Here is a 23,998-nt window from a genome sequence, read left to right on the forward strand (position 1 = left end):
TAATTCTAAATTGATATGTATAATCTGGAAAAAAGGGAAACAGAATACATGGAAATAGCACCGAATGGGAAGCCCAAAGGCTCTAGTCACTCACTGGTTATATGACCGCAGGACAAACTGCTTTACCTGCACAGCCTCAGTTTCCTGAACTGTGAAATGAGGGATGTCAACTAGAGTCTTTCCAGCTCTACACAGCCATGTCTAAGAATGCTTTTAGTGACTAGAGCAACACAGCCTTGCTATGGAATGCTAGCTGTTAGACCTTGTGCCTCATGAATTTGGTGATGAATCTGTGAGTCTCGTAATTACCAAGAATTGGTAAACAGTATGGGTTGGGACATTTACAAAATTCAGCAGATTGTGGATTACCAATATCAAAAGAAACTGCCCAATGCATAAATTCTTTAGAGGCAGAAAATCAGAGTTTCCCTTGCTTTTATGCAAATGTAATGATAATACAATCCCTTTGGAAAACAGAACACTCTGACAAATGTAGTCTCATTCCATCTTTGAAACAGCTCTTTGAAGGAAATAGACCAGAAATAACTAGTCTCATTTTACAACTGAGTTTACAAACTTCTCTTGTGTTCTTATCATACATGTATAAAGCAGCATGCAGTGTAGCATGGGAGTGCATAAAAATCATACAACATGGCACATGTATACATATGTAACAAACCTGCACGTTGTGCACATGTACCCTAGACCATAAAATATAATTTTAAAAAAAGGAAAAATCATAGAGTTCTTGGCTCAGAGAGGTTATTGGAGAAACTGAGGTACACAGTGATTAGCCTAGGATCACAGTTCCTTTGTGTAAAGTCAAAATGAGAATTCTAATTGTATCTCAGTCAGGGCTTTTTTCTTTGGGTCAAATTAAGACAGACAAATAGAGTTGAAGTTCCAGTTTTTTATGCCACTAAAAAAGATAATTTCAAAATTAAATATCTTGAAGTCTTTTTAGCCTACTGTAATTCTAGAAGCATGAATTTTGTATCCATTTATATGACGCATTAAGAAGATGCTTCATTTCCATTCCGAATGAAGTTACAATGGATGTTTTTGTAGATTAAAAACAGATTAAAAACTTAATTTTTTATATTCATGCTACATTTCTTGTTGCTTTATACCCTAAAGGCACATCCAGGGATTTAGGTGTAGTTCATGGCACATTTTGAGATTATCTTTTCCCTTGCATTATCACATTCTACGTGCCTCCTCTGTGATCGTATATGAAGCACATTATATATTTTTTTTCTCTCCTTTTAGATTCAGCTTTCCAAAATTGGGCCACCTTTTATAATCAAGAGCCAACCAGTCTCCAAACCTGAGTCTCGAGCATCCACTAGCACATCCGTCAGTGGTGGGAGGAACACAGGAGCCAGGACCCTCGCAGATATCAAGGCCCGGGCCCAACAAGCTCGGGCCCAGCGAGAGGCTGCTGCAGCTGCTGCCGTAGCTGCTGCAGCGAGCATTGTCTCTGGAGCCATGGGAAGCCCAGGAGAGGGTGGAAAGGCGAGAACCCTGGCACACATCAAAGAACAGACAAAGGCTAAGCTCTTTGCAAAGCATCAAGCTCGAGCCCATCTCTTCCAGACCTCTAAAGAGACCCGGTTGCCTCCGCTCAGCTCAAAGGAAGGGCCTCCAAACTTAGAAGTCTCTTCTACCCCTGAAACAAAAATGGAAGGTTCGACTGGTGTCATTATTGTCAATCCAAACTGTAGATCTCCTAGCAACAAGTCTGCCCACCTCCGGGAGACCACCACTGTACTACAGCAGTCTCTTAACCCAAGTAAACTTCCAGAAACTGCCACTGACTTATCTGTGCATAGTTCTGATGAAAACATACCTGTGTCACATTTATCTGAGAAAATTGTTTCATCTACCTCTTCTGAAAATAGCAGTGTGCCCATGCTTTTTAATAAAAATTCTGTCCCTGTATCTGTTTGCAGCACTGCTATATCGGGAGCAATTAAAGAACATCCCTTTGTGAGTTCTGTTGATAAATCCTCTGTCCTAATGTCTGTTGACAGTGCAAACACTACAATTTCTGCTTGTAATATAAGCATGTTAAAAACCATCCAGGGAACTGACACTCCATGCATAGCCATTATACCAAAATGTATTGAAAGCACTCCCATTTCAGCCACTACAGAGGGCTCCAGCATATCAAGCTCCATGGATGATAAGCAGTTACTAATATCAAGCAGCAGTGCTAGTAACTTAGTCTCCACTCAGTACACCTCTGTGCCAACTCCCTCCATCGGAAACAATTTGCCAAACCACCTCTCCGCTAGCTCTGTCTTGATTCCCCCGACGGGAATTAACAACAGATTTCCTCCTGAGAAGATAGCCATACCTGGGAGTGAAGAACAGGCCACTGTATCCATGGGTACCACTGTGAGAGCAGCCCTCAGCTGCAGTGATTCCGTAGCGGTCACAGACTCTCTGGTTGCACACTCAACCGTTGCAATGTTTAGTGGAAACATGCTGACCATAAACTCTTATGATAGTCCTCCCAAGTTAAGTGCTGAAAGCCTGGACAAAAATTCAGGGCCTCGAAACAGGGCAGATAATTCTGGAAAACCTCAGCAACCACAAGGGGGCTTTGCACCAGCAGCCATAAACCGATCAATTCCGTGTAAAGTCATTGTTGACCACAGCACCACGCTGACCTCCAGTTTGTCTCTGACTGTCTCCGTTGAAAGTTCAGAAGCCAACTTGGACCTGCAGGGCAGGCCAGTGAGGACAGAGGCATCCGTACAGCCCATGGCGTGTCCTCAGGTCTCTGTGATTAGCAGGCCTGAGCCAATTGCCAGTGAAGGTGTAGATCACAGTTCCACTTTCATTGCTGCTTCGGCAGCAAAACAAGAGTGTAAAATATTGCAGGCCACCTGCTCAAGTCTCCGAGAATTACCCCTTGTTCCAGATAAATTAAATGAGCCGACTGCTCCCAGTCATAACTTTGCTGAGCAGGCGCGTGGCCCAGCTACGTTCAAAAGTGAGGCAGACACAACCTGTAGCAATCAGTATAACCCAAGTAACCGGATTTGCTGGAGTGATGATGGGATGAGGAGCACAGGACAGCCTCTGGTTACTCACTCGGGTTCAAGTAAACAAAAAGAATATCTAGAGCAAAATTGTCCAAAGGCTATCAAAACTGAACATGCCAGCTACTTGAACGTGTCCGAACTTCATCCCAGGAATCTCATAACAAATGTCGCTCTTCCTGTGAAATCTGAACTTCATGAAGCAGACAAGGGCTTTAGAATGGACACTGAAGACTTCCCCAGCCCTGAGCTGCCTCCTCCAGCTGCAGAGGTAGCCTCTAGTGTACAGCAAACACAGAACGTGAAAGCTTCCACCTCGAGCCCCATGGAAGAGGCTATTTCCTTGGCTACCGACACCCTGAAAAGAGTCCCTGGTGCAGGGAGCTCAAGCTGTCGTCTGTCCTCTGTGGAAGCTAACAACCCGCTGGTGACGCAGTTACTACAGGGCAACCTGCCTTTGGAAAAAGTGTTGCCGCAACCCAGATTGGGAGCCAAGCTTGAAATCAACAGGCTTCCGTTGCCTCTTCAAACTACCTCAGTGGGTAAAACAGCGCCAGAGAGAAACGTTGAAATTCCGCCCAGCTCTCCAAATGCAGATGGTAAGGGCTACTTGGCAGGGACTCTTGCACCACTCCAAATGAGAAAGCGAGAAAACCACCCCAAAAAGAGAGTAGCTAGGACTGTAGGAGAACACACTCAAGTTAAATGTGAACCAGGAAAATTGTTGGTGGAGCCAGATGTTAAAGGGGTGCCTTGTGTCATCAATTCTGGCATGAGTCAGCTGGGACACAGCCAGACATTTAAGCAAGAATGGCTAAACAAGCACTCCATGCAGAACAGAATTGTTCACAGCCCTGAGGTCAAACAGCAAAAGAGACTGCTCCCCTCGTGTAGCTTCCAGCAGAACCTATTTCATGTTGACAAGAATGGCGGCTTCCACCCTGACGCTGGTACCTCACACAGACAGCAGTTTTACCAAATGCCTATGGCTGCCAGGGGCCCCATTCCTACTGCAGCTCTATTACAGGCCTCTTCCAAGACCCCAGTGGGGTGTAATGCATTTGCCTTCAACAGGCATCTTGAACAGAAGGGATTGGGGGAGGTTAGTCTTTCCTCAGCACCTCACCAGCTAAGGTTAGCCAACATGTTATCTCCCAATATGCCCATGAAAGAAGGTGATGAGGTGGGAGGCACTGCACATGCAATGCCAAACAAAGCACTAGTACATCCGCCGCCGCCACCGCCTCCCCCCCCCCCCCCCCCTCCCCCCTTGGCTTTGCCCCCCCCCCCCCCCCCACCACCTCCACTACCTCCACCTCTCCCTAATGCAGAAGTCCCATCCGATCCAAAACAACCTCCAGTTACCATGGAAACCACTAAGAGACTTAGTTGGCCACAGTCCACGGGCATATGTAGCAATATAAAATCGGAACCTCTTTCTTTTGAGGAAGGTTTAAGCAGCAGCTGTGAACTGGGCATGAAACAAGTTTCCTATGACCAGAATGAAATGAAAGAACAGTTAAAAGCATTCGCACTAAAAAATGCAGATTTCTCTTCCTATTTGCTTTCTGAGCCACAAAAGCCTTTTACCCAATTAGCTGCTCAGAAAATGCAGGTGCAGCAACAACAGCAGCTCTGTGGAAATTATCCAACAATACACTTTGGTAGCACGAGTTTCAAAAGGGCAGCATCTGCAATTGAAAAGTCCATTGGGATTTTGGGAAGTGGCTCCAATCCTGCCACGGGCTTGCCTGGTCAGAACGCTCAGATGCCCGTTCAGAACTTTGCCGACAGCAGCAATGCAGATGAATTGGAACTGAAATGCTCTTGCCGGCTGAAAGCCATGATTGTGTGCAAAGGCTGTGGGGCCTTCTGCCACGACGACTGCATAGGTCCTTCAAAACTCTGTGTAGCATGCCTGGTTGTACGATAAGAGCTGAGTGAAAGATGCAGTATCCCTTTTCCACACGGAAAAGCCAAATAGCATCAGCAGCAACACATCGAATAATGCAGTGGTTTCTATCATGCTAATTTATTTTGCTTTGAAGCAGGTACCTTTTCTCTATGGCATTATTTTCTTGCATTTCTCATAAAGGGGAGGATGCATTCCCAACTGAATGGCTCACTGGCATGTCTTTTACATGTTCAGCTGCCATTCCTAGCTTTGGAAAGTTTCTTTCTGTCCATGTGTATACAAGTCAATGCCCCATTTTTGTTTTTCTTTTAACCCCAGTGTAGATAGGAAAAGGAAATTTTTAATTACTTAATAACCAGAAATGCAGATATATAAAGAGAATGAGAGGAATGATTTAAAGTGGTTATGCATTTTTCTATAGATGAGCCATTACAGCAAGGAATTTTACAGTTGACTTTTCTGGACCTAGCTTTACCACAGTGATTAAATCCTATTTAGAAAGGGGAGTCTGATTTAAATGTGTGATTCCTTGTATTTACTCCTATCACAGAAGATATATGAAAGGAGATATGCCATTGATGAAATCCACTATCCTGAGTATTACCTTTCCTCCTGTTTTACTCTTTCTCAAAGACTATGGCAGAATATCTGGATCTTCCTTGGATTTTGTACACATATTGTAATGAAATGTGTCCTACATCTGAAATTGCAGCCTGGGACTCATGCCCAGCAATCTGGTTCTAGCCCTTTGACACCTGATCATATGAAATCAATTGGTCAGCCAATAGCCATAAGCCCAGAGGATTTTAGAGCTTCATGTATGGCTTTTAAGAGTAGATTTGAAAAAAAAAAAAAAAAAGGCCCTAAAATTCAAAGCAAGGAAATAAAATGCTGTATATGAACACATAAATGTGTTGATAATGTAAATATCCTATTCATGGTAATCAATTACTAGATATTAAAATGGGGGGGTGGAAATCATTGTAGCCCTTTATTGATGACACCCGTGCATTCTGGCTTCAGACCTTGCAGAGGTTGGCCATCTCCTTTTAAAAGTGTCATTGATGATAAGTGGGACTACCCAAGGCTAAAGCATCAACATTTTTCAGAAGAATTATTTTTCTCATTATTTACAACCTATATAATTCAACCCTTATTTCAAAAAAAAAAAAAAAAAAACTGTTCTAGGTATGGCATGTTTTGTTTTTCCCTCAGGTATATTCAATACATTCTTCATATTTAGGGGAACTGCTTTTGAAAAAGGGATACTGCATCTTAACAGTTATCTTCTGTGTGCATCCAGTAAAATCTGCGTGTTGAGTATTTGAGCTACATTCCATATACTTTGGCCACCCTCAAACCAGAGGACAGCCGTAGTTCAGGAGGCTCTGTTTTCAAAAGCAAGTTCAGAAGCACATGCACATTGAGGAAAGATGAAAGAAAACAAAAACCAACTACGCCCATTTAACTTCAGATTACAGAGCACAAAATGTGGAGTGCCATTAACCCATTGATTGATTGTGGCTGTAGAATTTGAAAAACAAAGGTGGGGGGGTGGGGAATCATCTGTATCCAGGGTAAGAATGACCGATATTTTCACATGGGATCATCCTAGTCACTGTAAACTTTTTGACATTCCCGTAAAACACGTCTTAAAAGTTGACTGGAATGAGCAGAAATTACATTCCTGAAAACAAGAACACTTGTGATTTTTTATAATAACAAACTATATGATACGTTTTTTTCTCCATATTTATTGTGATGTTGCCAAATTTCTTTAGGTGATAGAGACATCATTTCGAATAACAAATTGCTGATAGTGAGAGGTACTTTATCTTAGAAAGAAAAGAAAGGCCTGCTGCTGTAGCCATGATTTTGGTGCTTCAGTACTGTCATTTCTGTTTTTCACAGTAAAATTGGCAAAACTAATGACTGAGAACGTTAGCAATGCACTTAACCAGCCTTTCCCAAGGAATGCAGCATAAGTTCCAGCAGATCCTTAGCTTTCTCTTCACTGCACGCCAGGTTGTGTTGGGGTGGCATCCTTGTCAGTGGTGTCTTTTGTCTGCCTGGCTCTGATATCATCCTGATTTCAAAGATCATGCTCTTAGTCTCACAGCGGGGCACCCCTATAATATAGACACTTGCATGCCAACTCCTTCCAAATTCAATCACTGCTTTACCAGTGTCAGATACTGTCTACACCAGCAAATTGAAGCCCATCACATCAGTAACTGACATGGTGTTGGAAGAAACTCCAGTCTACAGAACCTTTGCACTCGGTATGTGAGGTACAATTGAGGCTGATGAGGTACTGAGCTCATTATCAGTTCCTTCATTATTGAATACTGCCTGCAAGTTGCTTATTGGGAATAAGGAAAAGTGTCCTTCTGTATGTTTGATTTTTCACATAACAGGCTTGGAGAATCAGTTGTTGATAGTGCATGGATTCTATCATCCAGGTCCGATTAGCATAATTTTTCTGTGCCCTTGCCTTTTTTTTTTTTTTTTGCTCCAGTTCAAATTCCTAGTGTTCTCACATGGTTTATATTACTGAAAAATTAGTATCTTTAAGCTAAAATATAAGGGAAAGGAAGAAGAGAAATTTAGATGTAAAATGTGGGTCAGATATTTTATAGGTTTCCATTTGAGATATATATACACACAAAAGCCAGTATATTTGAATTGACTGAGTAGGTTCTTAGTTTTCTGATTTCTACATGTGTCTGCTATGTGCAAATGGAGTATGTTATTTACTACATGGTTATTGTGTCGTGTGCAAATGTTAGCACGTGCATTATCCTGATTACTGGACACAGTTTTATTCTTATCAGGAATAGAACTTGCACATGTACCATACAATTTTTTTTTTTACTCACAAAGGATGTATTTCCCTAAGTAGCACTTTTGGAGCAGGGGAAGGAAGAAAACTGCTATTCCCTAATCCTCCTCCTATAAGATATGCATATGCCTGAGGTGTATAAAGACATTTAGGTTAGTTAATGGGCATGTTAATAAGAGCATTCTGATGCAAATTCATTTTCAAAATGAAAACATTTTTTTCTTCCCCAAAGTGAGAATAGCAGAAATTTTGGTGGACTGAGCACCATAGTTATATATTTCCCTGCGAAGGTCTAGTTTGAAGAAAGCAAAACTTGAAAACAAACCTATGAGGTTGAGCCTGGTTGCTATAAAGACTTTGGGGTGGTGTGTGTTTCTGGGATATAGAAGGTTCAGTTGACTGCTGGACCTTGGATATTCTTATTTGGTTCAAAATAAACACACAAAAACAAGCTGGTGCATATGGTGCTTTATAATGCAGTGGAGAGTAAGAATACACATTGCTGTAGCCCCATTTCATTTACAAACCCTCGCACAATTTCAAAAGTGGAAGTTACCGTGGCCTCTGGTTTCCCAGTTCCTCCGTGGTATAATGAAGTCCCAGGTTTTAGAAGCTGAAGCCAAGCCTAGGGTAGCATCGTCTGTATGGTGGTGAGGCCCAGCACAGCGGTAGCTGCCTAGTGGGAATGACCCCTTCTGAGCACGCAGAGCCCAGAGTCACTGTCCACCTCCGTTCCCAGAGAACAATTGTGAAGAGTCCTAGAACAGGAACTCGGAATCAGACTGTCAGGGGCCTATGCAGCCAAAATGTTACTAAATATAAAATTCCTGTCGTCTTCAGTCTTCATGCTTTGTCACTGTAAAGCGAACAAAAAGCATTTTTACTATAATTTAAAGGAGCTGCTTTTTTATAGCACATACTATTTCGCTTTGTACTATATTTGATAGTTGCAGAATAATTTAGACTGTAGAAAAACTTTGTTGTATTTGTACTGTTCTTGAATGTTTCAAAGAAAGTGCTTTACTTGGTTGCCATAATTTTCTTGTACTGCTGTATTCCCCTCCGTCCCCTACTTCATGGAAACCTGATATGGTACATATTTTCAGTAGTTGTTTTTTTTTTTTTTAATGTGTGTTCGTTTGTACTTTTTTTTTGGTCAGTATTCTGAATGTTTACATCTGTTTGACATTAGCCATTTAATGCCTTTTTTAAAGGCGGTATTACTCCTACAGTGTAACAGCAAAATGTGAAATCAACCCAAACATAACATGCATGACAAACACAGATTGGGGGCGAAGGCCCTGAACCTACATAGACATTTTATATCAGCATACAGAAAAGTAAAATCCTCCTTCAGTCCTCTACCAAAGAATATATTATTCCCACAGGAAAAACTCAGAAAAGGTGTGTAAAATCCTCAGAAGGGGGAGCAGTTGATTCAGTAAGACTGCAACAATTTAATACTGTTACGCTTGCTTTGATACCTGACTAAATGTGACTGAGTGCAACAAGCATTTAAAAAAATTTTTAGACAGTGTTTTGTTTAGAATTCAGGGATCATGCATTCTTTAATGGTGCTGTTTGTTTTTTATTTCTTTTCTACAAAGAAAACAAGTGTTGCCTACAGAAGTGACTGCTCACAATACCATAAGTTAAATGAAATGAAGTGTTTGTCTCTTCATGTTTCTCTGTCTTTCCCTTTCTCAAAGTAACAACTTGGGTTTCAATATTAAGATATTCTGGAGAAAATAAAGGAATTAAACATGAAATAATTGTCATTTTAATTTTTTAATAAAATGAAGTAATTTATATATGTTAAATGTACTAACAATTGAAAATTCTATTTTAAAAAAGTATAGGGACAACTTAAACCATATACTGTTAAATTACTCATGCTGCTTTTTGGTAATGGTGACTTGTCAACATATAGTTATAACTATGTTTAAAACAGGAAAAGCTAAAACTGAAACTTCAGAAATGAATGGTAGCTGTTAATGCTTATCATTTAAGACTATATTTGAACTTTCTGTTTTCATTAAGGTCTTCATTTTTTATACCAAAAAGCATTCAGTTAAACAAATTGTTACTATCACATGTATTTTTAACTTTCAAAATGAATAATTCAGAAAATGATCTCTTAAAAGAATTGCTTTGGTTAATTTTTAAAACTCCTACATGAAATATTATAGCTAGAGTTATTTGAATGAAATGCTGTGAGCCATTAAAATAAAATTGGCTCAGTTATATTTACCTAGGTTAAAGAAATATGCATATCTTTTCAGTAAGATGAATCAAAGCATTAAACACAGTTGGCTATTAAATCTGCTGTTTTTTCATCTACACAGAAAATGTTGTGTTTAGCCACCAGATGGCGAAAGAGGATATTTACTTTTGCAGGGGAAAAAAAAAATACTTTTTCCTCCTCCAAAAACCAAATTTAATAGTAATACTAAAAGTCCAATTTATTCACGTCAGTAGAGGATGGGTATTTCTAGGTTAATTACATTATTTTCACTACAATGATGATGCTTTTTCCACGATTTTTTCTACTAACATATTTACAAAATGCTTTCTTAACTTTATTTTGAATTGCAGAGTTTGTTTTTAAAATTTTTTCTCATTGCATTACCCCACAGGCATTATCTAGTCCAAAACCTATTAGGATAAAACTGAACAGCTCAGCATTCTCTAAGCTGACATTTAGTGAAACTTATCCGAATGCTCTGTGCGTTTTTATTTTAATAAAAGTACAATTACACAATTTTTGTATAAATGTCCCATTATTTTTAATACAATAATGTAGCCTAATTTAAATAATAATTTATGTTAGAATCTAAAGTATTTATTTGTATCCATCATAGCACTTATCAAAGAACAAGTGATTTATCCGGTATTTACCACATAAATACTTCATTGTAATAGAACATAATTATGTTATTTAGAAGGATCCCAGCTAGCATGTAGTTGATACAACAGTTTTGGCCTTCTTTCTACAGAAGACAATTGAACAGAAATCCTAGAAAGTGTTTCACATCCCATAAAATTGTTTGAAGTCTATAGATCGCCTAGACTGAGTATTTCAAGCGAAGATCACACACAGTGCTTCACAGTGATCTGCAAAAATGATAAGTTGAAATAATCAAATGTCACAACTAATTTAGAAGTCTAAATTGAGTAATGAACCCAGTCCTCATCCCTATAGAAACTTTTACCCAAGTTACCAATGTAATGACCATAGACTCTCACTACTTAGAGGAAAATCACTTGAGTTAAGAAAACAAAGGTTGAAGTATTGACCATTTTATTTAACCAGTTTTAAGTTTTGCAACTATAGTAAATATCCCATTGTGCTATCTATTTAAGTAAAGCATGTATTAAAAATATTTGACAATCTTTGAAGGGTCAACCAACCAATCTAAGCACAGCTACACAAAAGCAATGGCCCTATAAAAACACATCAGCGAAGACTGGCTGAATGGCAGTTCTGTGAATGAAGGAACCCCTGAGTCTGCTTTTATCAGCAGTTAGGATTTTTACTTAGTACCTTCATTGTATTTATGGGAAAGTCTGTTTCAGAGGTACTTTAAGCTAAAATTACCATTTAAAGTCTCATTTTAAAATTTTTATTTCTTCATTGTAAATTCACAAATTATAGTTGTACATATTTATGGGTTAAAAAGTGATGTTACAATTTATGAATACAATATGGAGTAGTTAAATCAAGCTAGTGAACATAGTCATCATCTCAAATACTTGTTTTTTTGTGGTGAGAATATTTGAAATGTACTCAGTAGTTTTGAAGTGTACAGGTCCTCATTTACTAAACTCACCATGCTGTGCAAATGGACACTCCTCATAAATAACAACTGGGCCCGAGAGTAGGGGCACCAGCTCCTTTAAAACAAGGTCTCGGACACTTGAAGTTATATACGTTCCATCTCATTTTCTATAGGGTCATCACAAAGTATTTTGTCAAAAGTTTTTAAATTGAAAATATATTTCACTGTTGATTCAACTTATATCTGTAGTTTCATATTATGATTTTCTTTCAGGAAAACAGTGTGTCCAGAATCTTCATTCTTCAATGAAGAAGGGACACAGAGGGACCTCAGAGGAGTGCAGAACTATGGTTCCATTGTCCTTGATTCATTTCAGTGACCAATTCTGGGATGTTATAGCATCGTCCCAGATATAGCAAAGTATGACTGACCTCAGTAACGGTAGGAAATGTGAGCTTTTCCTGGGTTTCTCTCTCCTCCTATAGAAGTGACAACATTTATGTGTATCCATTTATATATAAATGAAACATTTCCTAGTGTAATATGAACATCATTTGCAAATCAGTTTGTCTTAAAATGAGGATTTGAAAGGATTGGCGTAGGAATAGGGACAGTATTCTATAATGGTTTCTAAGTGGAAGCCACTAACACATTTTATACCCCTTCTTCCTTTAACCTGTAAGTTCAATGTAGATTTCTTTGTTTCTTTTGGTGCATATTTTTGATAAAATCTTTATATCTCCAGGAAGAATAGTAAAAGCTATGAAAAATTAGCTGGTAGCTTAGAAAACGTCAACAAATTTAAAAACTTTTACAAACTATATTCAGAGTAGGACTTTATGAATAATCTGTTACCTCTCCTGGATAAATACTGAATGCCCTCACCTTTTGTTCATCAGAAAGACTGCGAGATTGGTAGCAGCCAGTTTCTTTCTTTTCCTTCTTCATATGCTGATACTGGAAAGAGTCTTTGGTAGAAACTTTTCTATCCAAAAAGATTTGCTTGGCAGCAACTGGGAATAATCAAAGCTACCAGTCCTTACAATTCCAGTTTTATAATTGTGACTTTCAGTAATATTATTACCTTAAAAAATAAGCCTAAAGAAGACATTATGATCTGAATATGGAGGAGATTTTACAAATTCCCTTCATATCGATAAACTTTTAAGAGTTTTCAGTGTATACTACAGCGATTTTCCAGAGCTGCTCCAAAAAGGCCTTATTTAAAAAATATAGCATTCATTTAGAAATAATTGATAACATTAAAAATAATTTATTAAATTATTTAAAATAACAGTTAAGATAGCATGATTTTAAAATTTCTATTAAAAATAAAGATTAAAAAGTCATAGTTGATAACATTATTAAATGTATTAATTTTAAAATAATAATTGATAATATTAGTGAAATGCGGTGTAACAAGTGCCACAAAGCATTTTACAGGTATTATCACATTTATTTTTTAAAAACCTATAAAGAAAGCACCATTTTTGTATCTATAATAAATAAGGAATCTGAGGCTTAGAGAGCTTAAAGTTAAGGACACTCAGCTAAGATTTGGGGTATAAAGATTTATCAGAAACAAAAGCTCATCCTCTTATTTGCTAGAAGATGCAATGACTGCTACACAGTTTTTGCTAACTCCTGAGGATTCCTAGAAAAATCAGAGGGTCTCAGACCTTGAAAAAATATATAGGTTAGTGGGAAAGACAATAAAATAATTTAGTCTGACAAAAATATAACCAAGATATGTGCAAGGTTCAATGAGGAAGGAAGCAACCAAGTGGGTGAAACTATGTAGGGTTGCCAGTGGCTGAGAATGAGACCTCTAGAAGGACACATATTCCCCTCATCTGCCATGGTTTAAGGGCAGTACCACGGGGCAGGAGAGCAAGTTTTTCCCCATCAGTATACCAATTGCTTTCCTGGAACAGGGTTCATCAATAAAGAGACTGTTTTTTTCTGATAATGATCTTTTTAAGTTTTTTGACTGTCCACTAGAGAAAAAAAAAATCAAGCTTGTAAAGAATTAAAGTTAGTTTTCTTCAGAAGTCTTACTGGGGACTATAGACTCAGGACTATAGCCTTGGAGAGATCTTTCAGAGAGGTGCCATAAGACTATTCCAAAACTGTTTTGGCTCATCGCTTTTATACAGGCAGTGAAGGTTCAGTACGTGCAAAATCATATCAAATTCTGGGTGCAAGAGTACATCTGGTTATAGACTGTAGAGGCATAATCACTGACCCTGCAGGCATTATCTTATTGTAGGAATAGGCAAGGCCTAGGGTCATTTATCCTTTAAGGAATATAGTGACTCATTCAAGAGATGTGGGAACCGTGTGCTCTATCCAGTTTTGTCTTCAAAGCATTCTTCCAGAGAACTGCATCTTGTCACAGAGTCAGGGGCTTTGTGAAATTATGCTGGCAGGCAGACATGAGCAAGCATGGCTTTCTATATTTACTACTTGATCCTTTACATAGTTCAGAGCTCTGTTCCTAAAGCCTTCTTTCATGAATCTAGGAATTTGTTCAGATGTTGGTAATGTTAATAATTGACATTTTAGAAGTTAACATATTGAAACAATATTTATGGTGCCTGATGTCCTTGGTGGTCATTGACTCTTTAATACTTTTTTAAAAATATAAGACATATTCCTGTATGTAAAAGTCAACTAGTGTTACAGAGACTACTACAGAAACCAATGGCAAAAAAATGGAGTATCTTGATATAAATTGCAAAGTGAGCAATTAATTTTTTTAAAGGAGAAGAAATTGCTTCTGACTATTCCTATTAATAGGATTCAAATAAGAAGACAAAGAGTTACACATGCAAGCTGCAAGTTTGGATTGAAGTCAAGGAAGTTATAAATGTGTCATCCAGTACTTTTGAGAAATAAAAGCTCCCCACTCTGCTGGTGATCACAGAAGGAAAATATTTTCATCATTGGAGAAAATGAAAGCATACAAGAGTCATCCAGCTGATAACACCAAGATATATATAGTGCCAGAGATTAGCTTCACCTGTGTCAGTATTTTTCCAAGACACGCTTGCCTGGTTAAGTGAATCCTACCACTCTCTTAATTCCACGCTGGTGACTGAGGACACAAGCGATGACTGTCACTCCACAGAGAAGCCTAGTCTGTAGCACCAAGTGGTCCATGCTGCGTTGTCATCCTGCCTCAGCTGTGAGAGCGTGACGTTGGGTGATTCACATTCCTGCTTCGTGTCTGACTCATCATCTTGCCCACAGGCCAAACCCATCTTTTATCACCTCTTGCTTGCAAATATTTATCTTAAAGCCATCTGGCAACCTAATGTTTTAAGTATCTTAATAAGTATTTATTTGAAGATAATGTGAAAGAAATTTGAAGAATATTTGAAGAAATTTATAACTTTACATTTAGTGAGAAATTGCATTTTCCTATTTTCAAAAAGAGATTTTAACTTCCTTTTCTACTTAAGTAAAACATGTCATCTCACTGAATATAAAAAGACCTCACTCCTTGACCTTTAATAGTTGTCAAGGGATTCTAAAGATGAAGGCACTTTCGGTGCCAAAATTCATCCAACATTCAATAAGCAAAATTTTTTTATCACCATCTCTATGCTAGGCCCTGAATTACACGGAATACAGCGTTTTTCTGGTGACTTGATTTTTCAAGAAAATTTGTACCATAAAACATTATCATAAGGCGGAAGAAATTTATCAGAAATGCTATTCAAACATACCTTTCTGGGTCATCCTATTTCCCAGAACAGCTTGCGTATGGATGGAGAGAATAATTGAGGAATGCAAGTTCTGAAAAGATGTCTCTTTTGAAGTTATATTTAATTTCCAGACTGCTTTATCCAGGCTCAGAGTCAAAATATTTAGCAATATAGTAGAAGATGCAAAATAGTTTTCTGCATCTTCTATTGGAGAAACTATACTTTCTAATATAAAATGGGGAGAAAGAAAGAAAAACTCCCATATATGGAGAATGGTTTGTCATCAAATTTGGCTCATCTGGAGAAAACAGCACAGATGGTCTAGCTTGCTTCAGGATTGCAGTTTCGTGCCATGCATGATTCACCAGAGAAGGTAAATCAGCATCTGTTCATTTCATTTTATGTTCACTGTTGTAGTAATAGGTAGTAATGTGCATTAACATTCTTTTGTTGCTAGACCTTAGCAAGCAAATGAGTGTTATTTTCTAGCTAAATTAGACATTATTTTTTCTATAGTTTTACATTCAGATTAATGAAGTGATGCTGAAAAAAAATAAAACCACCTTTCCAGGTTACTAAGATTTGGGAACTCTTCGCTTGGAACACCCTTTCGTCAAGACCTAAAAGTAATTTCCTTCTTTTTTTTTTTTTTTTTTTTTTTGTAAAGACTATCAAAGTAATTTATCAGAAAGAAAAAACTGGACTCTGTAATCAGTTATTCTTACACGTGGTTGTTTATTAAAATATGGTCATGGGACATTTCTGTTTATGACTGTGAAGGTGGATTTTAAAACATCCTTCCACACACAGATTTGACCTGTTTTTATGTTTCATAGTAGGCTAATATATTACCAAAAATGAATGATAACTTTAATAATGGAAAAATCTGATTTCCTGACTCATAGTTTAGCAAATAGATTTATGCAAATCTGATGAAGTTAGTTTCTGTGTGGAAAGCAAATGTCTTTCTGGACTGTGCACAACACAGATCCCTATATTCCTTTTTGGTCATTCCCTGAGTGATATCTTATGGTTACAGGGAGCTATAGTTCATTTATGGTGAGCCTTATGTATCTCTGGACTAAAATTTACTGAAGAGAAGGTGTAATATCTCTTCTACTTTGGTATCTGTAGTTGCTTCCATCGTGCATAACATGGGGATAATTCATTAATACACAAAATAAATATTTGTGTCATAGATTTCTCTTTGCCAGGGCATGGCAGAGATGCTATGGGTACCACAATGAACAAATTGTCAACATTCTTGAGCTTTTGTTCCAGTGGATGGAGAGAGGTAACAAAGAGATAAATACAAAACACATATAGTATATTTGAAAGTGGTAAGTGCTATGAAGGAAAACAAAGCATCATAAGTATATAAAAAATATCAGAGCATGGAGGTTGTAATGTATAAAGGGTTCCCAGAGAAGGCCTAGTTGAAAAGGTGCTATGAACTGAAATGTGGCCCCCCTACCAAATTCGTAAGTTGAACCTCTAAACCCAATGTAACTGTATGTGGAAATAAGACCTATAATGAGGTAATTAAACTTAAATAAGGTCATAAGGGTGGGACTGTAATCCAAGAAAATTGATGTCCTTATAAGAAGAGCGAGACACCAGATCTCTGTCTGTCCATGTGAACACAGAGGAAAGACCATGTGAGGACACAGCAAGAAGGCTGCCATCTGCAAGCCTGGAAGAGAGACCTCTCCAGAAACCAACCCTGCTGTCACTTTGATTTTGGACTTCCAGCGTCCAGAACTATAAGAAAATAAGTTTCTATTGTTGAAGCCACCAGTCCATGGTATTCTGTTGTGCAGCCCAAAACAACCGAGAGGGAAAGAATATTTGCATAGAGAATGGAAGATGTGAAAGTGTGGGACCACGTCAAGTGGACAACAAGCGGAGAGGCCTCCTATGCAGAGGCAGAAACAAATGTAAGGCTCTGGATCTCAGTGTACGATGGTAGGTAATTAAAATAAAATTATCTCTCATTCTCAGAATCTCCTATTAAGAAGAGGGGGCTCCTATACAAGGTAAGATAATGAACTTGTAAGGCTTTCTGTTTATCAAGGTTCTTGCATGAGTGATGAGATCAGCTATTTTTGAAGACCCAACTTGACAAAAAGTGTAACTTTTTCAGTAAATGATTTAAGTTATTTATTTTTCCTTTGCCCACGTCCTTAGACTTCTAAGAAAAAGTAGGATTATTTATTCACCAAGCAAGATAATAAAGGGTCTTATGTATTAATCACTTTATCTCAGGCTTTGCTAGATCTAAAGCCACCTATGAGAACTAAGAAGGTGGTTTTCTTATTTTCAGATAAGGAAAGTAAGAGTCAAAGTTATTAAGTCAGCTGAAAGAACCCACTTTCTCCAAAGGTGCTGCCCTTTTAAGCTATGCATTTTTAGGTAAATTTCAGTGTGCGTGGACTGCTCCAGTCTTCTTTGTTGTAAATAGCTGTACTTTTTTTTTTTTTCTTTTTTCTTTTTTCTTATTATACTTTAAGTTCTAGGGTACATGTGCATAACGTGCAGGTTTGTTACATAAGTATACTTGTGCCATGTTGCTGTGCTGCACCCATCAACTCGTCAGCACCCATCAACTCGTCATTTACATCAGGTATAACTCCCAGTGCAATCCCTCCCCCCTCCCCCCTCCCCATGATAGGCCCCGGTGTGTGATGTTCCCCTTCCCGAGTCCAAGTGATCTCATTGTTCAGTTCCCACCTATGAGTGAGAACATGCGGTGTTTGGTTTTCTGTTCTTGTGATAGTTTGCTAAGAATGATGGTTTCCAGCTGCATCCATGTCCCTACAAAGGACACAAACTCATCCTTTTTTATGGCTGCATAGTATTTCATGGTGTATATGTGCCACATTTTCTTAATCCAGTCTGTCACTGATGGACATTTGGGTTGATTCCAAGTCTTTACTATTGTGAATAGTGCCTCAATAAACATACGTGTGCATGTGTCTTTATAGCAGCATGATTTATAATCCTTTGGGTATATACCCAGTAATGGGTGGCTGGGTCATATGGTACATCTAGTTCTAGATCCTTGAGGAATCGCCATACTATTTTCCATAATGGTTGAACTAGTTTACAATCCCACCAACAGTGTAAAAGTGTTCCTATTTCTCCACATCCTCTCCAGCACCTGTTGTTTCCCCATTCTGTCACTCAGGCCGGAATGCAGTAGTGTATCATGGCTCACTGCAACCTCAAACTCCAGGGCACAATTGATCCTTTCACCACAACCTCCAGAGTTGCTGTGATTATAGGCATGAGCCACTGCACCTGGCTAGCTGTAAATTTTAAGAAAACTGTCAGTAGAGATATGTTTTTGTTTAGTGGAGTATTTTGTTACTTTTTTTCAAAACTTCTGAACACTGTATACACCACTTGACCTGTACTTGACAATTAAAAATGCAAAGGCTTAAAAAATCCAAAAAACATAAATTCAAGGTTTACCTTTCAATAAACTCTAAAAGCATCCGCTCTGAATACTCACTTGCCATATTTAAGTACCATGGGGAAGAGAGAAACCAGTAAGCATACAATAACTGTATACTGAACCAGGAAGAAACTTCGTCTGGCTGGCTATACCTCTACCTTTCTGTATATAGCCTGACAGAATACTAGAGTTGAAAGAACACAGACCATAGGACCAGAAAGTCTTGTTTGAATTCAGATTTTGACATTTACAAACAATGTAATCTGGGTTACTTAACCCATCTGACCGTCCAAGCTTACCTATAAGATGGAATTACGGTAACCTGCAAGATTGTTGTGAGGGTAGAATACATATATACTGCTTAGCATAATGTTTGTTGTTTGTTATGATCACAATATATGATCTCTAGTATTCAAAGAGTCATATTCTTCCTAACAGAGTCTTCAAAGCCTGCATTTTGAAATTGGAAATGAACTCTTGATAAACACCATTGTTCCCTTAGTATTACCCTAACGTTAGGATATATCATCATTTCCACTTAATAAAGGAAGAAATTGAGACAAATGAAAGCTAAATGTTCTTCCCAGTTTGTGCATTTTCTAGTAATGTTATTGTTGAGGTCCTCAGCCTATATAACTTTATTCAGATTGCTAATGGTTCTGAAACTTCAAAGTGCATTGAAATGGATGCTGAATTCTGGCCCTCACCCTTGAGGTTTTTATGTTGGATCACTCTAAGTGATTCTAATCAGAAAGTTCTAATCAGAAAGCAACAAACACATTGTACCAGAATCTTTCTCTATATAAACTATTAATTTACCACTTAATATTGGAAGGCTGAAAATCATTGGCTACCTAGCCTTCAAATTTCACAACAGTTATCTGTAAGAGTAAATATTAGAAAAATTGGCAAATATTTAACAAAAGAGAACTGATTATATAAATTGGTCTAGCCATGTGGGAATAATATGCAATCACCATATATAATATTGAGAAAAATAACCAATGATATGATATGTAATTTGTACTATGTTGAGTGAAAAATAGCACTTAAAGTGTTATGTAAAAATGACCTGTTTATTTATTTATTCTCTTTTTTGAGACAAACTCTCCCTCTGTCACCCAGGATAGAGTGCAGTGGTGAGATCTTGGCTCACTACAACCTTCACCTCCCATCAAGCAATTCTCATGCTTCAGCCTCCCAAGTAACTGGGATTACAGGCGCCCACCACCATGCCTGGCTAATTTTTGTATTTTTAGTAGAGTCAGGGTTTCACCATGTTGGCCGGGCTGGTCTCAAATTCCTGACCCCAGGTGATCCTCCTGCCTCAGCCTCCCAAAAGTGTGGGATTGCAGGCATAAGCCATGACACCCAGCCAATTGTTATTGCTGAGAAAACAACTCTACATCAAAAAAGAGAATATATATAATTGCAAGTGACTATTAATGTTTAATTCTAGGTGTGAAGATTGTGAGTAATTTTATTTATCTTTTCTGAATTCTTCAACATTTCTTCTCTGAATATGTGTGACTTCTGTTATCAGATTTCTATGGCTATTAAAAGTAATAGCAACTTTTAAGTATTGGAAAAGCAACTATGCAACTTCACAAAGCCATTCTAGGTAATATTAAAAATTATATTCATAGAATATTAGGTAGTTAAGTTAGTTTTAAATGTTTATTTTTCTCATAGTTGAATATGCTACTTTATATTAGAGAAATTAATTAGTTGAATATTATCTATCATATAAAATAATACTGTCTTAACAGCATGCTAAATGATAAGTCATAGGATTAAACAATAAGATAGTACATTGATACAGGGTGTTTATTACATTTCTGCTGCCACCCAGTGGCTGCTCCATCTGTTTTATATATATTGCTCATCTAGCTAATTGTCCAGTAAAGTTGCTCACAAAGAGCTCTCTTGTAGGTAGAATCAATTTGCTCTGAAGCAGCAGTGATTTTGCAGGTCTAGGAATGACCAGTTAAAGCGTGTCAAGTCAGAGAGAAATCTTTCCACAGAACAACACTAAGATGTTTTGGGTCCACATGACTAATCTGCTAACGGACATTATTTGTTCCACAGATTCTAGAATCTTTTTCTTGCTAGAACAGGGTCCTTCTTAAGCTAATTTTTCATAAGTCCTGTGCAAAGGACAGTTGCCCCACAGTAGCAATCGCTAACACCTGCTTGCCGAATTAGATCCAATCACCTTTAACTCAGAGAAGACAAAAGCTGTGGATGAAGCCAAATTATAATAGTTGGACATCCCTCCGGACCAGCAAGAGAGGACAGCCAGCTGCAGTTCATCAGGAGCACGGCCACACAAAGTCTTTCAGGTCTTCTAATAGCTGAGGCAAGGCCCCCAGAGTTTGATTTAAATGAAAATATATAAAACCATGAAGGAAAAATAAGAAAATACATATCTGAACAAGTTCCAATTCTAAGAAATTCTCCAATTTACTAAGATATTTTAGAAAACAAACCACATCTAGAAAACCAAATGAGAAATACAAAGATTAGCTATGTAAGTCAATGTTTGCATAGATTTGCAAAAGCCTTGACATAAGAATGAAGAAATACACACCCAAATATCATCAGTGGTGGTGGCATATGTGTGGGATAGACAGGAAAACTACCTTCCTGCTCCTCTCTAGTTTTTGAATTGTTAGAGAGCATACGCAACAATAAATATAATGTTTAAAGCCTATGAAATATGTATTGTGAGATAGAAGGAAAAGATAATTAAGCACTGGGCTAGTGGCTCCTTTTTGCATTCCTTTGGGTAGAAGGTAAAATCCCAACGACCTGGAATAGTCTTCAGGCCTCTATAGGGGACAGTTTTCCAAAAGAAGACATGAATTTCAGAAGGGATGAAGATTGAGATTCCTCAACACAAAACAAGACAATTTGAGGCCCAAAGAGCAACCAGGTCAGACAAATGTAAAACAGAGACATCTTTTGCTTGAAAATACAACTCACAAAGTTGAAGCCAATCTTAAATCAAAATTTTGAAAAGCCACTGTCAAAAAGTAATTTTGGAGCTAAAGAAAATGAATACAAAAGCACTAGCATGAAACAATAGCAAATTTCAAATTCTGATTAAGCCATGGTTGTCTACTATGGTTGTTCTGAATACAGAAGACTGGAAGACCCTTCAGTAATTGTGAAAATCACACTCATGAATGTTGCCTTATAGGTTATTAATTCTAAACTAGGGAAGCAGGCTTTGGAGGATTTGAAGGTAGGGCAAAGAAAGGTCAGTTATAAAGACTTGGATCTCAGGGTCATTCATTTCTGCAGAGATCTTTCTTTGGGACCAGCCTGTCATTTTAAAGTCATAGGAATAGGCATAATTTTCACTTTTTTGTGAAAAAACACTTTTTGTTTTTCCTTTGGTCACAGGGCTCTTACCTTTGTGTCACCCTTTTGGTATGGCTTGCTGTGTCAGATTTTGACTTTGGAAGATTGTTACCCTAATGGCAAATTGAGATCTGTCATTTATTTCTATCTCCTTAGAGAATTAGTGCCTTATAAACCTGAAAAGAATAAATTCTTGGTTGCACTCTATTAATTTAGAAACATAGTGATTTATATTGTGTTAAGAATGTGTAAAATGACTTGATGCATGTTTGTTCTAATTATGCTTCTAAACTCTTATTAAAATCAATCAAAATTTTTCTTTGTAGTTTCAAAACAATAACAGTTGATATACATTTCTATTACTGATGAAACTGTAAATATTGAGTAAACAAGACAGGAAATACATTAAGACCCATTAAAGTATTTGTTTCTATGTCTTTATAAGATTAAGTGCCTGCTGACCACTGGTATACAGTAGGCTTCCCCATTCACTTCTCTCTCTTTCACTTTCCCGGCTTCATTTTTCTCTGTAAAATTTTAACTGTTAAATACAAAGCTTGAAGAATGACTTGGACAAATATTAAAACACAGTAATCATTTAAACAGCATAGATACGATACTTTTATATTTTTCAAATCTCAAAGTCAGCATAATAAGTGATTGTTTCACTTTTTCTTAAGAAAGAAAAGGAGGAAAGAAGTGTTATTTTCCAATACAAATTATCTTCAAACAGTAGTGAAATCCATTTGTAATGTATCCATATTACTATTATTTAATTTATATTGTGATATTCTTAAAAATATTTTTATTTAACTTTGTAAACAAATTCAAGTGTTAGATCATTAAACTTTTGTATCTTATGTTTCCATTTTTAGTTCTTATTCGGTAATTATATATCTTATACTGTAATCAATTTTGTTAGTCTGGAACAAAGATTCTCAAGTATTAGTGTGCCAATAATTCATACAGATACTTGTCAAAAATGTAGATTCTGGGTATCCGCCATCAGAATTGGTATATCAGAATGGGACCCAAGAATCTACATATGTAATAGGCAACTCAGGTGATTCTGATATACATAGTCTAGAGATTTAAAGTATGTGATTGTCATCTGTCATTACAGTATCCTTACATGTAATATAACTGTAATAATCCCTTAAGAACTTAATATATCCTGGAGAGGAGTGGACAGTGAAAGCCCTATTATGAATGCCTCTAGAGAGGTGACCTTACATTGAGAAGAATAATTTATTAATTTTGTGGGAAAAAGATATGAGCTGGGACTCGGTAAACACATAAAATGAGATCAGCATACAGTATAGCACAAAGGCAAATGCTATTTCTCCTTTCCTTTGCCTTTTTAATTTAGTGTCAGCTCCAGGGTTTCTATTTCTTCCATTTTACCTTTTACATTTATTTGACTGTTTTCCACATAGGCTATTTGAGTAGGGGGATAAAAGCAAGTTTTTGACAAATTAAAATCCACTCCATGAATTTTAATGTACTTACTAATTATACTTTATTAGCCTTTTCACTAAAGAGCATTTCACTTGAAAAGAAAATGTGTCCTGCTGGTTAAAAATGAAGGCTTTTTGCTTTAATTTATTTTCTAACTTGTTATCAGCCCTTATGCTGAATAAACTAGAGTTATGTAATTATTTATTTCTTCTTGCAAAAACCAGAAGGGTACATTTCTTGAAGGAAATTTCCATCACTGAACAAGTATATATTATTCTAAATATCTTGTAGCGTACTTGTTATATATACGTGAAATCAGATATTACAAATTTAATATGGAGTTAACTTTATTGCATTTCATTCATAGGATTAATCTATTTATATTCTTAATGTTCTTAAAGTAACTTCTGAATTTTCACAC

The 23,998-nt window shown here is 37.3% G+C and overlaps 1 protein-coding gene across 1 annotated transcript in view; it reads left to right on the forward strand.

The window, feature by feature from the left end:
* Positions 1-9,576, forward strand: part of ASXL3 (ASXL transcriptional regulator 3) — a 174,499-nt gene extending 164,923 nt beyond the window's left edge. The window contains exon 12 of the mRNA XM_025365211.1: positions 1,270-9,576. Coding sequence (XP_025220996.1) covers positions 1,270-4,983 — 3,714 coding nt within the window. The 3' untranslated portion in view covers positions 4,984-9,576. The remainder of the gene's footprint in view (positions 1-1,269) is intronic.
* The last annotated feature ends 14,422 nt before the right edge of the window (positions 9,577-23,998 follow it).

Source organism: Theropithecus gelada, chromosome 18 (assembly GCF_003255815.1).
Source record: "Theropithecus gelada isolate Dixy chromosome 18, Tgel_1.0, whole genome shotgun sequence".
Classification (NCBI taxonomy): Eukaryota; Metazoa; Chordata; class Mammalia; order Primates; family Cercopithecidae; genus Theropithecus; species Theropithecus gelada.